The 21,175-nt window shown below is 35.2% G+C and overlaps 1 protein-coding gene across 1 annotated transcript; it reads right to left on the bottom strand.

Moving 5' to 3' along the window:
• Positions 1 to 2,670: 2,670 nt before the first annotated feature.
• LOC132178341 (wall-associated receptor kinase-like 3) lies at positions 2,671 to 6,508 on the bottom strand. Its single transcript, XM_088515399.1, has 3 exons — positions 5,551 to 6,508; positions 4,493 to 4,639; positions 2,671 to 3,860 (listed from the first exon to the last, which is right to left on the bottom strand). The coding sequence occupies exons 1-3, from the start codon at positions 6,506 to 6,508 to the stop codon at positions 2,671 to 2,673; spliced, it is 2,295 nt and encodes a 764-aa protein (XP_088371525.1).
• Positions 6,509 to 21,175: the final 14,667 nt, after the last annotated feature.

The following is a 21,175-nucleotide window of genomic DNA, read 5'->3' as shown; positions in this document are numbered from 1 at the left end:
TAGCCAAAACACAATCCAAAAAAATGTGAGTCAAGGTCTCCAGAGGACCTTTACAAAAAGGGCAAACCCAAGCATTTCCAGAGAAAATGTTTTAACCTAGCTTGAAGCTTAAGACTCCAAAGAGTCTGCCAGGCAGCTAAGGAGAGAGGGGAAGACCTACTAGAAGGAAAAGAGGAGACTTCCCTTGCAGACTTTACAGAGAAATTGCCGGAGGGGGAAGGCATCCAAGACCATTTGTCCCCAGAATTGGTACAAGGAATATGGATTTGGAGAATATTCTACACTGTTGTTGGATCAAATAAGTCACACTGAAGATCTTCGTTCCAAACTCTAACCCCTGGCAAAAAAAGATCGGCTACAAAAAAATATGGAAGCTCCACCAGATTCCTATTCGGCTTGGGCTTGAAAAAAGGCATGGAAGGGATCCAAGGAGAATTCCAAACCTGTAAATTCTCACCTCCAGTAATAGACCAACAAGCTCCCAATTCAACCACTTTCCTGTTTTTCATCAAACCTTTCCAAATCCAAGAAGATTGAGGCCTGACCTTGGCATCCAAAAAAGAAGCACCATTCTGGAGGTATTTACCTTTTAGGGCTTGAACCCATAGCAGAGGTTCATTGAGAACCATTTTCCAACTCAGCCGAGCAAGGAGAGATTTGTTGATGAATTCCATAGAGCAAATGCCAAGACCACCCAAGGCTTTTGGTTGGCAAATACTGTCCCATGATAAAAAAGTAAGGTTATGCTTCTTGTCTTGAAGAAAGCCCCAAGAAACTTCCTTAGAATTGAATTGATCTCAGAACAAAAATTCTTCGGGAGAAGAAAAATAGACATTATGTAGGAAGGGATAGCATTTGCAATAGATTTGATCAGAGTAGTTCTGGCTGCCTGGGAAAGTATTCTGGCTTTCCAGCCTGTGACTTCGGCAAAAATCCTCTCCTTGAGCTCAATAAGGGAGTCACTCTTCTTCCTACCAAAGAAAAGAGGGAGCCCCAAATACTTGGCTTTGGATGAAATAGGAGGCAATCTGAGAATGCGATTGATGGATGCTTTGATGGTAGGCTTGCAGTTTCTGCTATAAAAAATTGCTGACTTTGAAAAATTTATACATTGTCCAGACCAATGAGAATAGGTGTTGAGACAATTGAGGAGAATAGACGCTTCATCACTGTTAGCCCTGGAGAAGATCATAACATCATCAGCAAACAACAAATGTAAAATAGGCGGGCTCAATCTTGCAATTTTAATACCATGAAGGGAACCCAACGTCTCTTCTCTCAACAAGAGTCTGGATAAAATTTCAGATCCTAGGATAAAGAAAAGGAGAAAGAGGATCTCCTTGTCTTAATCCACGGGAAGGCTGAAAGTTACCAAAAGGAGCACCATCCAGTAGAATGGAAAAAGAGGATGTCGTAAGACATTGACAAATCCAATTAATCCATTTTGGATGGAAGCCGAGCAAGGAGAAAATTTTCAGGAGAAAATTCCATTCCATAGAGTCAAAAGCTTTCTCCATATCAAGCTTCAAGGCCATAAGACCACCATTGCCTTTTTTTTGTTTCATAGAATGGAAAACCTCATGTGCAAGAATGGTGTTGTCATGGATAGACCTCCCTTTCAAAAAAGCGGATTGAGTTGGGGAGATAATCTTATGAAGGAGAGGTTTGAGTCTATTGGACAAGATTTTGGAAATAATCTTGTAGTTGAAGTTGATGAGACTAATAGGCCTAAAATGGTTCACCGAAGAAGGATTCTCCACCTTAGGGATTAAAGCAAATATTGGTATGATTAAAAGCTTTGAGCATAAAACCTCCCTTGAAAAAAGATTGAACAGAAGCAATAACACTGATCTTCACTATAGGCCAGTAAAATTTATAAAAAAGGCCAGTCATTCCATCAGGACCAGGAGCTTTATTAAGGTCAAGGTCTGAGATGGCTGAAAAAATTTCACTCATTAGGAATGGAGCACAAAAGCTCATTCTCTTCTACAGTAACAACAGAATCTACTAAATCAGTAAGGCCTTGATCAAGAGAGGCATTAGTAGTGGAGAACAGAGAATTGAAATGGTTAACCAAATGGGAGCCAATAAGATCCCTACCTATAATTCTGGAGCCATCAACAGAGGACAAACAAGAGATGGAATTGTACCTTCTTCTGCATGTAGTGGAAGCATGGAAGAATTTGCTATTGAGCTCTGTGCAGGATAACCACAGCTCTCTGGATTTTTGTTTCCACAGCACTTCCTCTCTCAGAAGTTGCTCCTGCAAAGCCTCTTGAAGAGAAGATTCCCTTGCAACATTAGCCAATGAGTGAGGGCTAGCTTGAATACCACTGATTTCAGCCATCAGTATCTTTATCTGAGTTTGAATGTGCCCAAAATGGTGAGTATTCCAGTGTTTTAGAGCAGCCTTTGTATTATTCCACTTTTTGCTTAAAGAGAAAGCTGGAGAACCTTCCACATCTGTCAGCCAAGCCCCAGCCACTACACCATGACTAGAATGGTCACGTGTCCAGAAGGCTTCAAAACGAAAGGGTTTGGGAATATTTCGGTAGGAACCAGCAGAGGATAGCAAAATAGGAGTTATCTGCTGTTTGAGAAGCAGATAAATGTTTAACCAAAAACAAACAAATTATGTAGCATACAACATGACAATAAACAAACAATGATTCATAGTGATTGAGAAGCTAATAATGGTTGGGCATCTAGTGATGAGGTTGACATTGTTGATGGGGGAAAATCATCACCTAGCTTGTACATTTCTACTTGGACATATTCAAGCTCTTCGTAGTTTTGCTGAAGGTTAAGAGCTTTTTGCAACGTTTGAACCGCCTCCAACTCCTTTGCGACTTCTTTCATCGTAGGTCTTTTCCTCCCGTTTAAGTTCAAGCACCTTTTCACAAGGTTCGCAACCGCAATGATCTCTTCTTTTTTATCTTCCTTCAAAACTCGACTATCAATAATATCAAACAAGTTGTTCTCATCCATAGATTGAATGAAATATGTGGCTAAACTTTTGGACTCTTGTATCCTTGTTGAAGAGATTGCTTTTTCGCCAGTTAATAGTTCAGCAAGGACAACACCGAAACTATAAACATCACTCTTTTCTGTAAACTGACTTGACTGAAAATACTCAGGGTCCAAGTATCCAAAAGTGCCATGCACTAGTGTGGTTAAGTGAGTTTGATCAACATCAATGGTTCTTGAAGTCCCAAAGTCGGCCACTTTAGCTCTGTATTTATCATCTAAGAGTATGTTTGTAGACTTAATGTCTCGATGGTAAATGGGGGTGGAAGCTGCTGAATGTAAGTAGAAGAGAGCTCCTGCAATTTCTGTTGCAATTCGTAAGCGCATATCCCATGTTAGTGGAAACTCCTCAACTTGGCCATTAATATATTGGAAAAGAGTTCCGTTAGGAACATACTCATAAACTAGCAGAGGAACTTCCGTCTCCAAACAACAACCAATTAGCTTAACTACATTTCTGTGGTTAATTTGTGAAAGAACGACAACTTCATTAATAAATTCTCCGAGTTTTCCTTCATCAATTACCTTGGACTTTTTCACTGCAACGATTCTTCCATCTACTAACATGCCTTTGTAAACAGTGCCTTGTCCTCCCTGGCCAAGTATTCTATTCACATTAAAACGGTCAGTGGCCTTCTCCAAATCTTTCGAATTAAACAATTTGATGTTCTCAACATTGGCTTCATGTGAAGATAATTGTTGTTGTAACAATAAACCGCCATTTCGTTTGAAGAACTTGCTCTTCTGTTTAATCATATTCCTTTTCTTTACAACTTTATAGGACCACCATCCACTGACAAGTAGAACCAATAGCCCAAGGCTGCTGCTAATACCTGCTTAATGCATTGTAATAGGAAAATATTACTCATTGCAGTAAAATGTTATAGCAATAGTCTTGATTGAGAACGTTGAAATAAAAGGTTGGGATATGAGCACTTTGGGGTAGGAGTATAATTGAGTGCCATAAGTTTTAGAAAATGTAACCATGGGGAGCCCATTTTGATCCCTTTAAATTTGTTTGAGAGATGTGCTCTAAATGTTTTCTCAAAAACATGTGTTTTAAAAGGTTTCTCCAAAATATAATATGAATGATCATAAATGTTATGCATGTACTTGTGAGGTTTGTGTTTCATATTGAGAAAGTATGAAGAAAAATAGTACTTAATATATTTAAGTGGACCAAAACCCATTAACTTAAGCTTTTGAGTTAAAAGTGGTGTTCTAGTATATATATTAGTGTACTCTTGTTCGACTCCCTTGGTACTTAATTCTCTCTCTAACACTAAAAGAATGTATATCTAAAACAAGTGGAGCCAATTAAAACAAGCAAGGCGAAAGAAAATCAATCAAAACAATGTGGGACAAAACATGAGATTTCTTGTGTGGGTGGTAGTTTTTGGCTCACTTTTTCAAAAGAAAAATAAGACGGGAAGCTAAACACTTCTACCCAAATAAACACACGCACCTATCACAATTTTGGCCACCCTAACCGAAGGCTTGGTGGTGTCAACTACCCGACTGTAACAAGAGAAGGACCCATAAGTATTTTCACAGTATACACTCCCGGATCCGTTGAAACAAGGTGACTTTGGGCTCTCGCATTCATTAATATCTGACATGTAAGAAGATAAACAAGGTTATTATCTAATAAATCAAAAGAAAAAAATTCATAGTTATTATTAAATCACCAATTATTTTAAAATAAAATTAAAAAAATAAAATTTAGTCATTTAAATTAATATTATAACATTTTTGTGAGTTCAAATTCCTACTCAAGAAGCAAAGTTTGACAATATCATGGATTATTCCAAAAGTTTAAATTAATAAAAATAAGACATAATGTGCCTACACGTGTAGCTATTTAGCACGGACAATGATCCTCTCCATTTGATTATTAGGATTTAAAGTTGTTGTATCAATTTTAAATAAAATTGATTTAAAGTTGTTGTATCTAACGATTTACATGGTTTCACATTATTTCAATTTTTAAAAGATGTGTTAACATTGACTTTATATATACAGTTACATGCATCAACTTTAAATCAATTTTATTTAAGATTGAGAAAATTATATTCCATCTAGCATATATAGGGGATAGCAAGTGGTTTGAAAAAAAAGCAAGGTCTTGTTTTTAAAAGGCTAGGGACCATCCGCCCAGGGTAATAGGTTAATATATAGTTCTTTTCAATAAATTTTGTACGTATCAAAAAAAAAAAAAAAAAAAAAAAAAAAAAAAAAAAAAGACCTGTAAGATACTTGATAAAACATAAAATAGGAAGAAAAAAAAGATTAAGTACAAAGATTCCCTTTTCCTAACTAAATTAATTTCAGAATGATCTACCAAAATGAAATTTTATTATATCATCAAATTTATCAAAATTGTTTTTTTTTTTTCACACGTGGAATTCAACACTACACAGATTATACTTACAAGCTAGCAATTTAATTAACACAAATAAAAACGAAAAAGAAAAGAAGAATTAAAGAGATAGATAGATAGATCGAGTAGTACAAAAAGTTTACCTTGACATCCTCCAGGAAGATAGGGATTTCCTTCAAAGCCCTGTTTGCAAAAACATGTCCAGGTCAGTATAAAAGCAGGACTACCAGTACTAATATTACAAATATAGTTTGCGGTGGAGGTGGAGGTGGAGGTGGAGCCATTATTAATGGATATTGGAAGTGAGTTGACTGATGCATCAGGAATCCCCCATTCCAACACCACAGGAACGTACGACATAATGGAGTTCATATGAATTGAACCATGTTTCTGGAACCAATTGTCTTCTACTAAGAATGCAGATTTGCATCCCTTGATTCCCTTGTTGTCGTCATTTACTGGCCTCATACTTGTATTGAAGGCAGCGAGATCGAGATATGAAGGAATTGTGGTTTGACAGCAGTTAATGCCATTGCAACTACTTGCATTTACCACTTCACTGCGACTGTCACAAATTGACATGCACCCACCAATAACTGAACCATTAATTAATGAACCATTATGAGTTGCATTTGGATCATGAAATGCTGGCACCATTGAGGCAAAGTTGTCGCAACCGATGGCGATGAATCTGTTCTCGGACCAGGAGAAGATGAAAGGGCTATTTGCTAACTCCACATTTAATTTGCTCCGTACACCATTAGCACACGAAACAAATGTCGGATAATTGACGCGAACTTTACTGCTTCGTGAATTAAAAGCGTCTACTCCAAATGAAATGTTGAACATCTCGAGGCCGACCCTCCTCAGAAAAGGCTTGGGAGAACCCGAAGAGTTATTATAATTGCAAACTACTTCAAACCACTCATCAACATAGCAACCAGCTCCTATTCCAAAAGGGTATGGGATATCGCTAACATTCCCACATCTTCTTTGACATGAACTTCTATTACTTGCTAAACCCGTTGCTTGTGCAAATATGGCATCAATTGAACACAACATCGAAAGGATCTGAAATACCATTTGCAGTTGCACCACCATCTCTCTCTCTTTCTTTCTATGATGATGAATGGGCGTGTGAAGCAGCAAAGCCCAAGCCCCCGCCTTTTATCGTCCTTTTCTAAAAGCTGCCAAGAAATTGTATGGAACTTGCCGACACCCAACAAGACTTAATTAGACCATGTTGTCTTAATTCGTGTGGACTAGTGTGTTTTTTCTGTGCATGAACCTAGCATAGCTAGCGGCCGTGACTGACCTCTCATAATTAAATTACTAGGAAAATGGATGGTCCACAATTGTGACTATTTGGGCGCGTCTTATAAATATACAGAGAGAGACCTTGAGCGCCAAAAATCACAAAATGATAAAAATATTTTGTATATGATAAAACAATTTCAAAAAATTTAAATAAAAAAAAAAATTGCAAAAGATCCTCCCTCCCCGATAGGATATTGTAGATTTTAAAATGTTACATTTTTTGACCCATAAGAGGTTTACTTTTTATCACATGAGGCCCCTCTAGTTTGCTTAAAGATGAAGATGGTCTCTCCATCAAAATTCCATCTAAAATTTGACAGAACGCCACGCCAACACCAATCATGGTTTGACACGTGTCCCATATAATTAATTAATTAAAAATAATAATTTAAAAAAAAAAATCGTAAAGCAGACGATAGGCATGCATTATTAATTACTTTTCAGACTCAAACTAGTTGACCATAAAATCGTGCTCCGCTTCTTGTTTTGTAGTTTTCAATTAAAAAAAAATGTAAAGCATATTTGATTTTTCTTCGCCACTTTTTGTTTTTGTTTTTGTTTGTTTTTTTTTTTTTTTTTTTTTTTTTATCTTTCTGAGCAATTTAACCATTACGTTTTTAGAATATATTATGGGATTTGAATGTAATTAATTGTACTTTCTCGTAATCACATTCAATGATAATTAAATCTAATTGATTCGATTGTAATTAAATTTGATGATAATCAAATTAGATTATTTATCCCCAAATTTCTATAAATATGAACCTTTTGTATTGTAACAATATCAAAGAATAAGAGTAAAATGTAGCAATTTGGTCATTTATCTAGTAGACATAAGTAATAAATCAAACCATGTAAATCCTTGTTTCTTATATTCTTTATTTTGCTTTGTCTTTAATTTCTTTTACAATTATCTTTTATTGGGTGGCAAACCCCAACAAACACCTCAAAACGGTAATTAAATACAATGCATGAAATAAAATAGTAATTCTAGGTGGTCTATTTGTTTCCTACTTGTGTCCCACTAAGAATGATGTAACTATTAAAATCACCCTTTGATCAAAATTTAATAATGATCAATCACAAGCTCAATGGTGATTTTAATAGTCACATCATTCTTAGTAGGACACAAGTAGGCCACCTGGAATTACTCGAAATAAAAACTACAAATAAAACCGAAAATGGATTGAAATAGATTGGGTCCCACAGTTCTTTAACCAAAATACTAAAGCCTCGTTTGGTTCGCAGAATGTCTAGTTCATTGGAAAAAGATTAGCTACTACTTGGAATAGAAGAGTATGAAATAGATTAGCTACTACTGGGAATAGAAGAGTATGAAATAGATTAGCTATTCCTATTCATTTTATTTGGTTGTAAGTTGTAACACTGGAATAGACTAGCTAATTCTATTCCTTCGTTCGGTACAATGCAATATGTTGGTGAATAGAATCATATTGTGATCAAATTTCCTAAAATACCCTTATAATACAAATACAATTTATATTATTAAGGGCTTTCATTCTTCTTCTTTTTTTTTTTTTTTTTTTTTTTTTTTTTTTTTTTTAAACATAAACAACTTTACTATAATTTATTTTTCTTTTTTGTTTTTAATTATGTTAGGTAATGTGGCCTTTTTTTTTTTTTTTTTCTTTTTCTTTTTTTGCAATTATGCTACAAAATCATTTATATATAAAAAAAATATAGTTGGAGAAAACAGAATCAAACTCAATCTTGAAATCAAAAAAATATAGTTGGAGAATGTACAGAGAATCAAAATAAATAAAAAAAACAGATTATATATTTGTATTTTATAAAAACCTTGCAGATTTTGTTTCTCTGTCAAAGAAAAAAAAAACTGAGAAAAAAGAGATACGGAGAAACAAAATAAAAAAAAAGTACATAAATAAATAAATAAATAACAGAGAAATTGAGAGAAGAAAATCAGAGAGAAACGGTACAGAGAATCAAAAGAATTAAAAAAAAAAACTGAGAAATGGTACAGAGAAGGGATACATCATAGAGAAGAAAAAAAATTTCGTTGGCACTTGTAGAAAAAATGGACTAGAAAAATCAAAGAGAAAATAGAAAGAGAGAATGAAATATAAAAACAGATAAAAGATAAACGGAGATATATATATATATATCTCAGAGAGAGAACGAAAATTAATCCCACAAGTGGGGTTTTTTGTGGCAATTTATACAATTAATTTAATCTCACAGGAAATGATTAGCTAAGCCACTCATTTTTTAGTGGCATAGCTAACCCTATGTGTATGAGATTAGTAGTCCCATGGGAATAGACTATTCCCAGGAATAGAGTGTTACCAAACAAAGGACTAGCTATACACAGTATTAGCTAGTCCAATCCAATGGTCTATTCCGCAAACCAAACGGGGCCTAAGGAAAGGGCCACCATAATTAGAGGTGAAAATGCTGGCGGGTAATAACCCTAACCGATTTTGAATGCTATTAGGAAAAACTGTTAACCACCTGTATATATAAAATGTGAAATGTTACAATTGAGAATTAAGTATATTTTTATCAGATTCTTGCCTTTTATGTTATTAAAAAAAAAAATGAATCAAAAACTGTCTTTTTATTTCCTGAAGGATAAGTGTCTTTATAAAAGTGAAGTATAAAGCTTTTGGGAGGGAAAAGATTTTTAGCTACCTTCATGATAACATGCCACTTTTTTAATAGGTAGCGTTTTCAAAGTGTGTTAATACTTAAAAATGGACTAAATTATGTAATTTAAAAATCTACAATTTCTTTAAAATAAATGCAAAGAATCATAATCCCCAAAACTTGAGGGGAGACTTGGAAGTCAACTTGGCTCAGTCCAATTAGAATGGTCCTTCTTTTCACTAAATGCTGGGAACATACTATTGATGAGCTTGTGGAAAAATTAGAACAGACCTTTCTTTTCAATAATTGCTGGGGACAAACTATTGATGAGTTTGTGGAAAAATTGAATGAAATGTTGGAATATCGTGATGTTCGTAACATACTAACATGTAAATGCATGATTTTTTTTATTTTATTTTTAGAAAAAACTCTTTCAAAGTATACATCATTTTCTGTTTTGGCGTCTAAAGTTCAAAAAGTAACATCAACCTTATCACAGTATCTAACTACATTTCACAAAGATCATCTGTCAACTTTTTCTGCCTCTTTGGACGGAAACCCAGCACATGTGTCACACAACTTTTGTTTTGTTTTATTTTTTTGTTTCTCTGTTTTTTAATTTTTTTTTTTTTTTTTTTGTTTATTGTTTTGGTTTACTGTTTATTTATTTTTATTTTCAATTTAACCTTTTTTAAGAATTTTTTTTTTTGACACTTTACCCTAAGGGTATTTTCGACTGAAAAAATCACGTGCTTTGCATGTGATTGGGTTTCTGTCCGTCCAAAGAGACGGAAAAAGTTTGTTGATTTGTTTTGAGGTGTATTTTGTTTTTTTTTTGTTAAAAAAAAAGTGTTTTAATGTCATATAAATGTAGATATTATTTTATGTTTTTAGGAATGTTTTGTATTTTGGGTTATTTGTTAATGTTTTTGTTTAGAGGAAAAAAAAAAAAGCCAATTTTATTAATTTTAGAGATTTAGAGAAACTATATTTTTTTCCCTCTTAAATTACCACTCAATTTGTTATATTATTTCAAACTTTAATAAGTTACAATTGAACCTTAAATTATTTAATCCTTTAACTTGATCCTAAATTAGGATCTTCTCCAGTTCATTTGAAGAGCAAATTCTTTTAGACGCTCTTTATTTCTCTCTCTATTTTAAGGCTTGTCAAATCTCTCACCATATTTTGGAGAACAAATTCTTTCTCTAAACATGAGGGGGGTAAGTGAAGTTTTCCCTTTATGTTTTTATTTTTTCTCTCACTTTTATGTGTTTATGAGTGTGCTTTTGAGAATAAAAAATGATGGAAGTTAGAATAAAATTTTTATTTACATAGAATAAAGTAAAATTTAGATAGTTCATTATTTAATACTTTTGTATAGCTGCTAGTTAAACTATATAAAAAAAAAAATTAAAAAAAAAAGAAGAAGTTTTTTAACCAAGTTTTAATTAATTAATAGAGAGTTCATTTTTTTTTTGAAAGAAATACATTCCAATTTCATTGATAATAATCACGAGCATAAAACTCTTACATCGCAGGAGAACAAAGCCCTGAAAATGCAAATTATAGCCGAAGCTATAAGGATACAACATCACCTAAAACCTCTGCTAACCTATGACTAGTTTTCAGTTGAAATAACAGATCTGCATAAAACAGATGCAATCTAATGCATAGGTAGCGCAAATTCCTCCTCGACCCAAAAGCCAGGATGAAGTTCACTTCCACAACTCGAAGGTTTGGACCAAAATTCACATCCACGACCTAAAAGATTTGGACCAAAGTTCAGTTCATATCCAAGCAGGCAGATCGAGTGGCCAAGCCTTATTACAAAATAGAAGCAAGAAAACCTAAATAAAACGTGGGCGAACCAAAGAGGCAGGACCTTATTACAAGCAAATAGCAGGAATGAAATGCATACAGGGATAAAACATGAACAAAGACAATACGAGAAAAAAAAAACAAACGGGAATAGGCACACGCAGCGTGGATGTTAATTGTGCACTTGCCGGACACCGACACCGAAAGGGAATGATGGAAGCTCGACGCAGTGGGAACGCGGAAAAAGCCCAAAAATAGTGGACGGAGGGTGGCGAAATCGATCGCCAGCTGGCCGGAAAACCATCGCAGCAGGGGACGTTGAAGCTCATCGCTGGAGGGGCACGAGGAAAGACCCAGCATCGGACGGTGGGCGGCAGAGTGGGTGGAGGAGATTGGCGGCGAACACAAAACAAAACTGGGAGGAGTTTGAAAAAAAACCCCCAAAATCAATACCCACACCGAGTGGCACACAAGCAAGGCTACAAGAACATCACACCAAAAACACAGCAAAAAAACAAAAAGGAAAGGAGCATAAAACAACCAGAGAGTCCCACCAAGGACAAAAGCGGAACAAATAGGAAGGGGCGGCAGAGAAAGGGTAGGGAGGAGGCAACTTGGGCCAGGGACTTCAAGTAAACTATTGGCACCCGGTGCAAGGGCAGGCGAGGGAGAGGAGGGAGGCAACAAACGGCCATCCCTCCTCCCCTCACCATGGGGGAGGGGGCTTACCTGAGGTTGCGGCGCTAGAGAGAAAGTGAGAAAACCCTACAGAGAAATATTGCTCTAGGGTTTCTTGCTCTAATGGTTTTATTGAAATGGCTCTTGGTGACAATTCTTTGTAATTGTCATTGCATTTAAGGTCGCAAATAAGTAATTGTTTATATATATATATATATAGAGAGAGAGAGAGAGAGAGAGAGAGAGAATTTTAATTAGTAAACTAAATATTCATATATAAGTTTATAAAATATATATATATATATATATATATATATATATATATATATATATATATATATATATAGAGAGAGAGAGAGAGAGAGAGAGAATTTTAATTAGTAAACTAAATATTCATATATAAGTTTATAAAATATTTACAATATTTCACTATACGTAATTGATATTTCACAACATTTCATTGTAACAAATACAATATTGTCCAACAAAATATGTTTAGATATATAACAGGTTCATCCTTAAAAAAAAAAAAAAAAAAAATCAAGGGCTTAATAATGTAATTCTATAAATCCCTCTATCATTCTCCTTTCATGGGATGGGATGGGGATGAAGTCGAAGGATGAGGAAGAGATGTCTAAATTTACTCGGGCTGAGTATGGCAAAAGCGTGAAAGGAAGAATAAGGTGAGCGATATAAGGAGTTTCAAAAGATGGAAGGAAGGAGACTAGGGGTGAAAAGACAGTTACGATTAATAGTTATTGGCTAAAATTGCTTTCTATGGTAATACGATAATATCATTCTATATATGACATTGTTTTTAGATTTTTATATATATTTAAAATTTTAAACACAAAAACAACATCATTTCATATATATATATATATATATATATATATGGGGTTAGCAGTTAATGGTTAATGGTTTTAAAAAAATCTAAAACCGCTAACCGTAACCACATAGGTTGTTAGCGATTTTTGCTAATTGCCTTCAAAAGTGGTTAATGGTTAATACAATTAGTAGTTAACTATTAGTGCGATCAGCGATTAGTGGCCGGGTATTAACCGTACCTTTTCACCCCTAAAAGAGACACAAAAAATTAAGGGATAAAACTGAGAAGGAGAAGGGAAGAGTAGTCTTGACAGGGGGCGTAAAGCTTGATGAAGGGAAAATGAAGGGCGTGGATGAAAAGTAGCATAAAAGAGTAGTTGTCGTGGCTAGCAGCAATTAATGTGGTAGGTGTTCCAGGTTGTTTACACATTCCTAGAATTGCTCTAGCATTAAAGGGGTTAGATGAATGGTTGCTCAAGTATTCTAGAAAGCCACTTAATTGGTAATAAATCTTTTACGAAGAGATTATAAATTTGGGGTCAAATTTAGAATTTACAAACCTGAATGAAGTATATTTTCTAATTTGAAAATTTGTTTACATGTCCTAACGTTCCTCTTCTGTTATGTATCAAGCGGTAATAAATCTTTTACGAAGAGATTATAAATTTGGGGTCAAATTTAGAATTTACAAACCTGAATGAAGTTTATTTTCTAATTTGAAAATTTGTTTACATGTCCTAACGTTCCTCTTCTGTTATGTATCAAGCAGCATTAAAAATGTCTGATAGAACCACAACACGAAGCTCAAATGCATCAGCTTACCTTATCAAAATCAAGTGAAGTGCCCATTTCGAAATACACATTTAGTCATTTTTGTTCTTTGGATCTTTTCGATAGGCATAGGCAGAGACGGAGGGAGGGGGGGACCAGGGTAGGCCATGGTCCCCCCCCCCCCCCCCCAAAATAAGGAGAAAAAAAAATTATAAGTAAAAATAAAAATTAAAAAATAAAATAAAAGTAAAGTAAAGTAAAGATTTAAATTTAGTCATTTGGACCTCTTTCAAAAAAAAATTTGGCCCTATTTTTAGATTTTTTGGCCATATCCAATAAAAACTTTTGGCTCTATTCTTAATTTTTTTGGGCCATACCCATTAAGTTTTTTTATTTTTGGTCCTTACTTTCAAATATCTATATTTTGGCTATTACTTTCAAATGCTCACTTTTTTTTCCTCTTATGGTAGTCTTTATTTCATTAAAAAAATCAAATTAAAATAATTTTTTTTTAATAAAAGAAATTCTAAAGAACTGAAAAAAGAAAAAAAAAAAAATTGGCTGGTCCCCTCTCATAAAATTTTTTGGCTCCGTCCCTGGGCATAGGCATAGGCATACCATCCAGTAAGTTCTTGCTCTTAGAATCCAGGTAGCATTCATATTTTGCTTCTCCCTTCATTTTGAAAAATTTACTATATACAATAATTGGTTGTGTATATATTTACACATCAATGGGTAAATGGTACCAAATAATGCGATGTAGCCTATAACAATTTGGCCATTAACATCTTGAAAAAGCGTTCCGTTAGGAATGTATTCATCAACTAGAAAAGGAACTTCAGTCTCCAAATAACAGCCAATTAACTTAACCACATTCATGTGGTTAATTTGTGAAAGAATGACAACTTCATTAATGAATTCTTCGAGTTTTCCTTCATCAATCACTCTGGACTTTTTCACCGTAACAATTCTTCCATCTACCAACACGCCTTTGTAAACAGTGTCTTGTCTTCCCTGGCCAAGTATTTTATTCACATTAAAACAGTTAGTGGCCTTCTCCAAATCTTTTGAATTAAACAATTTGGTGTTCTCAACATTGGCTTCATGTGAAGATATATAATTGTTGTTTCAATAATAGACCACCATTTCATTTGAAGAACATGGTCTTCTGTTTCATCATCCTCGTTTTCTTTATCACTTTGTAGGACAACCATTCACCAATAAGTAGAACCAATAACCCAAGGCCAAATTGACAACCCTAATTTTATAAGGTCAAATATAATTAATTTTAACTTGCCGTGATTTGAGCTTTGATCTCTTCTACTGATAGAGTTGGTACCCCGTTCGAATTTGAAAAACGCTCTGCAGACTCCAAATACCAATTAATTTGGGATTAACAAATAAGAGGCAATAAACAATTTAAGCACCAAAATATGTAAAGCAGTAAATTACACAGACACAAATATTTTGGTGATGAACAGGAAACCTTTTAGAAAATGATCTCTATGGGGCAGCCAAACCTAGGAAATCACTATCAAAAGATTATCCAGAGAGTACAGACACTATGAACACTTACAACCCTTTGCAAAACCTTGGCTCTGTAAGATCGACTAGCCTACAACTCGTCTCCTTACTCATAATTTTCTTCAACGTGATTCTTCTTTATCGGATCTTTCCGATAGACTTCTTGATGCAGCGTAGGATTGTCGTAAATAAGAAAAACAGAAAGTAGAAGGGATAAAGATTCCTAAGATTGTGAGACTATCACAAGAATCTAAGAAATCTTCTTAAAAACTAGAGCCTATCTAGGGTTTAAGGAAAAAACACAAAAAAACTCAACTCTTAGTATTCTTATTTAACAAACCTCAATGATAATCATAAACTGAATTGTTAAAGGCTATAAGCATATATTTATAGCCCAGGACTCTTAATCCTAAGATAACAATGAAATAAAGTTAATTTAGAAGTCTACTAAAGACAACTAAATCAAATAAAAGACTAACAAAGAAACCTAGTTTAAACAAAAGACTGAAATATAAGATAGCATAAACGACTAACAAAGAAACCTAATAAAAGACTAAAAGATAAGATAAGATAAGATAAGCCTTGAATTCCAATCTATATCATCCTCCCGAGGTTGGAGAGAATTTGCCCTCAAATTTGGACTGCCTTTTCCACGGTCCTTCGGGTGCCCTGTTAACTCGTTCCATTCTCCGTTCCTCAAGATCACAACAAGGCCACATCCTATAAGAAACGTGATGGCTCTAATCATCAGCAGACTATGACGATGATGTTGAAGGCCCCGCACCTCCCCTTGCCGTGTAGATTTGTCATGCTTTTCTCGTGCCTTGTCTTTCCCATATACCATGAAAATCTTCAAATAACTCACAAAGACCCTTTCAATCTTTGACAGAAAAGCCTTTTCCACCATATAGATCTCATCACAATTTTTGTTAAAATAATTTGATAAAATTGCATCTATCCCAATGAAATCGAAGACTTTATCTTCGGGGCTCTTATCAGGCACATGATACGTAGAATTGTCATCAAAAAGTGCAAAACTATCCGAAAGATTTACCTCTTCCAAGGGTTGCTCTTCTTCATGAAAAGTTGCAAAACTCTCTGAAAGATTTACCTCTTCCAAGGGTTCCTCTTCTTCATGAAAAATTGCGATACTCTTTGAAAGGTTTACCTCTTCCACTTGTTTCCCCAATTCTTCAAGCTTTTTAGGACTCTTGATGTCGTGCGGATGATTAGGAGCATTAAACCCCGGCACTAAATCAAGTTGAGGTTGAATTTCTCGCAATGATGGCACCGCTTTTGGTTCTGCTCGGACCACACCGACAAATCTTCCCAACAGCTCCTTTATCGCCCCAGTACCACTCTCTTGATGCCATTTTCTTTGTCCGTCAACTCTTGCTTGGCTACAAAGGATTGACCATCTCCTTGTGAAGGTTTTGGCTCCGCCCATGGACCATGTAGCAACGTCAATTTGGTTTTATCAAACATGAAGCTGTATGTGTTCTTTGTTTCATCATGGATAGCAACTCTATCATATTTCCATGGCTTTCCCAACAATAGGTGACACGTATCCATGTCGACCACATCACACCACACATGATCCACATATTTAGCTCCAATAGAAAAAGACACTAGACAACGTTTAGAAACCGTTACCTCGTTTCCTTTTGTGAGCCATTCCAACCGATAAGGAGTAGGATGTCTCTTGGTCTCAGGCCCTAACTTCCGAACCGCTTCCTCCAAGACTACATTCATACCACTCCGTGTATCGATGACAAGCTTGGCCACCTTGCCTCCCATGGTGCATGTAGTATGAAATTGTCGATACGTACCTCAAATGTATCGGGACACCGATTGATGCTTGGCCCCCATCATCTCCCAAGACACCTTTTTTTTTTTGTAGGAATTTTCTATTTTTTCTTTTTGGGTGTCGAGCTTGACGCCTGCACCCCGTGATTTAGCATGGGCTTTTGCCGTTGAAATTCCTTTCACATTTCGCGCCCCGCATAAGGATTGACAAGTTCACCCTTGACGATAAATTTGTCTTCCTCCCCCGCGTATCTTGGTTTTGGTTGACGACAACGAACGCTCGCACCATCCATGTCGGCGAAGTGATCGGTAGGGACCCCGTGTTGGGTGCTTGCACGCCCCTCCTTCCGTACTGTTAGACCACCAAACCTCTCCTCCATGTGCCGCAAACGAATCGCCGGTTGCTCTTTATGTGCTGCCTCCGTGCGCACGTGCGCCTCGTTCATGTCTGCAAAGCGGTTGCTCCTCCCCATTCATGGAAAGTAACCTAACTCTCATACCAACTGATGCAGCGTAGATTGTCATGAACAAGAAAAACAGCAAGTAGAAGGGATAAATATTCCTAAGATTGTAAAACTATCACAAGAATCTAAGAAATCTTCTTAAAAACTAGAGCCTATCTAGGGTTTAAGGAAAAAATACAAATAAACTCAATTCTGAGTATTCTTATTTAACAAAACTCAATAATAATCATAAACTGAATTGTTAAAGGCTATAAGCATATATTTATAGCCCAAGACTCCTAATCCTAAGATAACAATTAAATAAAGTTAATTTAGAAGTCTACTAAAGACAACTAAACCAAATAAAGACTGAAATATAAGATAGAATAAACGACTAACAAAGAAACCTAATAAAAGACTAAAAGATAAGATAAGATAAGTCTTAAATTCCAATATACATCACTTCTCAATGAAGCACACAAAATGAAACTAACATAAATACTCTAAGAGTAACGATTTATGGCTCACAACATTTGATCGCTCTTAGCTCAGCTTCTGACGAATTATATGGTAGAAAATTTATGTTTCTCTCTTCTATAAAATTGTATTTATATCACATACAAAACCCTAGACCTGGGCCCACTTAAAAACACGTTTTGGACATAAAATCTACAGGGTGTCCGGACAGGGTAAGTGCATCTCTAGACAGGGCATTGCGAAGCACCAAATATACACTTGTTGGAAAGCGTGTCCGGACAGCCTAAGACCATGTCCGGACAGCCACTACGTTGGAGAAAACTGAGTTGTTGGAAATTGTCTCCGGACAGCTGTATCTTCGTGTTCGGATACCCTTGTCTTGTGAATGGATCTTGGAGCCTTAGAACTTCCGTTTTGATCACCGAATTAGCCAACACAAGAACTAACAGATTGTTTGCCAAAATGAAGGCGTCGAGCAAGTCCTCAACCTCCTTCTTCCCATCTCTCCATTGCTCTACTCTCTCATCGATTATCGGTTCTTCATAGCTGCTAACAATTCTCATAGCCTCACTCACCATCTTGTCATGACCATCTAAGTCTATCGCTCTTAAGCATGGGATGTAATCTGACACAACAAATGCATAATATGAGTGAGTAAGCTCCAAAGTGATTCAACAATATTCCACTTCCTCAACTCCAAGCCCTCCATCATTGCTTCCTTTTCCAAAGTATTGCTTGTTGAATATCAACTTCCTCATTACATTTCCACAATATTGATGTATATCAAGCCTTAAGTCAACAACAGAGGTGCTTTTCTCAGACTAGTTACGGATGAACCGACCAAGATTGTCGGCTTCTTCCGTCCTCTTATTAAGTAGCCAGTAAAGTGTTTTGGAGTTGATTATGTTGGAAGCCACCACCTTTCTCATCTTCTTCCATTGATCTGTCCATGGTACAAGAGCTATCATCTTGAATCCACAACTAAAATACTTGGTCGCCATTGTAAGAGGTCTTGATGCGAACATTGAATCATATTGTTCCAAGAACTACTCCTGGGCAATTTCTGGCGAAGTCATGGGGATAATTAACATGAACACCTAAAGATTTTTGTGATTTCAATTAGGTCATTCGAGTGTTTTTCGTTCAATTAAGTGATGCATGTTCAGAGATGTCACCATTTTTTGCCAAATCAAATTAAAATAACAATTAAGTTTTGAAAAATTAAAATCTAAAAAAAATAAAAAGAGAGAACTGTGTTGGTTAAGCCACCATCATATGCCCAAAAGGTGGCAGGGGAGAAGAGGAGCAACCTCCAACGTTGGGGTGACCGGCACACTCCAGCAAACCGAGTTGGTGAACTATAATTTTTTTTAATCAAATATAAAATTATTATTTTAATTTGATGCAGCAAAAATCTTAAGGTTTCAATTTTAGGATTTAAAAACCGAGGTGGTGAACTATAAATTTTACTCAAGGATTTAACTTGTTAAACACAATTGGGCCTTGCCCAAGAAGCCATATCGATCCTTATGGGCTAAAGTCATTAATTCTAATTCTAAGTACCCTTTTGAACATTAATTATGCATTTTGTTAAGCCCTTTTAGTTTCATTCATGTGTGCAAGTATTCATTTTGTGGTTGATTTGCCACCCATTTGATGTTGGCATGCATCAAAATGGACACGAAAATGTTGTACATAACTTAATTACATGTCCATATTTTAGACTTGAAACACATAAAAATGTCAATTTTGGAGAAAATTTCAAAAAATTTAAAACATAAAACATAAAATAAATAAATAAAGGGAGCCAAGTGGTCGAACACCCCCTAAATTCCTCTCGTATCCTTTCCTTTTTCCTTTCCTTTTTTCTCTAGAATCAAAGCATTTTAAGTATTTCAAGTCTAAAACATGCACATGTACGTCATTAATTTCTATTCATTTTAATACCAACATTTAATGAATGGGCCAAATCGCAACAAAACATTAGTATATGAGAGAACCAAGTGTGATAAAATGATAGTTTGAGAGAGCTTCTGCAAATGATAGTGTAGGAAAATTCAGGCATTTCAAGTCTAAAATATGCTTATGGATGACACATGCTACAAATTCCATCTATTTTAATGCTCTCGATTAACAGAACGGGAGTTTTGGAGATAATGTATTTTTCCAATTATTTATTAGTTTGTTTCTTTCACCCAAAGAAAATAAAGAAAGTTGTATCCTTTCTAAATCAAAACTCGATGCTGAGAGATGATGAAATAACCAGTGGAATATTTGGGGTGGTTTTGGAACGAACAGTTTCATGAGACACTACATGTGTACTGGTTGGTGATGCTGAATCGCTGATACCAGTTTATATACAACCCTATAGCTAGTAATTGCCAAGAAAAAAAAACAATATTATCAATATTCTGCTAATTTACGTTTATGCTGCTGTAAAAATAATATACTATTTTCACTTTCAGCTCTAGAAACAAACGAATGAGAACGACATTGAACAAGTCCCAAAGCATGCCAAAGAGACTTTCTTGCATTTTAGGTCTATATCTGTTTTTCAATTCGGCTTGAAACTTACTTATAACATAAAGTTGATAATCTTAGGGGTGAAAAGACGGTTACAATTAGTGGTTATTGATTAAAAGTACTGTTAATCGAAACCGCACTAACCGCCTAGGTGGTTAATAACTCTAATAACTGCTAACCGCTTTTTGAAGGAAAAAATTTTAAAAAACCATTTAAAACGATGGTGTTTCTATGGTAATGGGATAATATCATACTAATAAACTTTCTAGATTTTCATAAACTTTTTTATATATTTAAAATTTTAAACACAAAATTTTTATATATTTTTATTTATTTATATATATATAAGGCTGTTAAAAACCTAAAACTGCTAACCGTAATCGCTTAGGCGGTTAGTGATTAGTGCAGCTAGCGGTTAGTGCGGTTACTGGTTAGCAGGTGGTTAATAACCGCCCGCCTTTTCACCCCTTGATAGTCTAAAATTAAGATGCCTATTACATCATGGTCCTTATTAATTTTCAGACCCAAACTGGTTGAACATAGAATCATGCTCTTTTCTTGCTTTGTTGTTTTTAACAAGTTTAATGCCATTAATTCTCATAGGACCAGATACTTATAAGTAAAGCAGCTTGAGGTTTGACTTGGAAAAGAGTTCTGTTAGGAACGTATTCATAAACTAGCAGAGGAACTTCTGTTTCCAAACAACATCCAATTAGCTTAACCACATTCCTGTGGTTAATTCGTGAAAGAATGACAACTTTATTAATAAATTCTCTGAGTTTTCCTTCATCAATTACCTTGGACTTTTTCACAGCAACTATTCTTCCATCTGGTAACATGCCTTTGTAAATAGTGTTTTGCCCTTCCTGACCAAGTATTCTATTTGCATTAAAACGGTTAGTAGTCTTCTCTAAATCTTTTGAGTTAAACAATTTGGTGTGCTCAACATTGGCTT

Source organism: Corylus avellana, chromosome 4 (assembly GCF_965113065.1).
Source record: "Corylus avellana chromosome 4, dhCorAvel1.hap1.2, whole genome shotgun sequence".
In the NCBI taxonomy this organism is placed as follows: Eukaryota; Viridiplantae; Streptophyta; class Magnoliopsida; order Fagales; family Betulaceae; genus Corylus; species Corylus avellana.
Note: the sequence above shows the minus strand (reverse complement) of the source record. Positions and strands in the feature narration are given on the sequence as shown.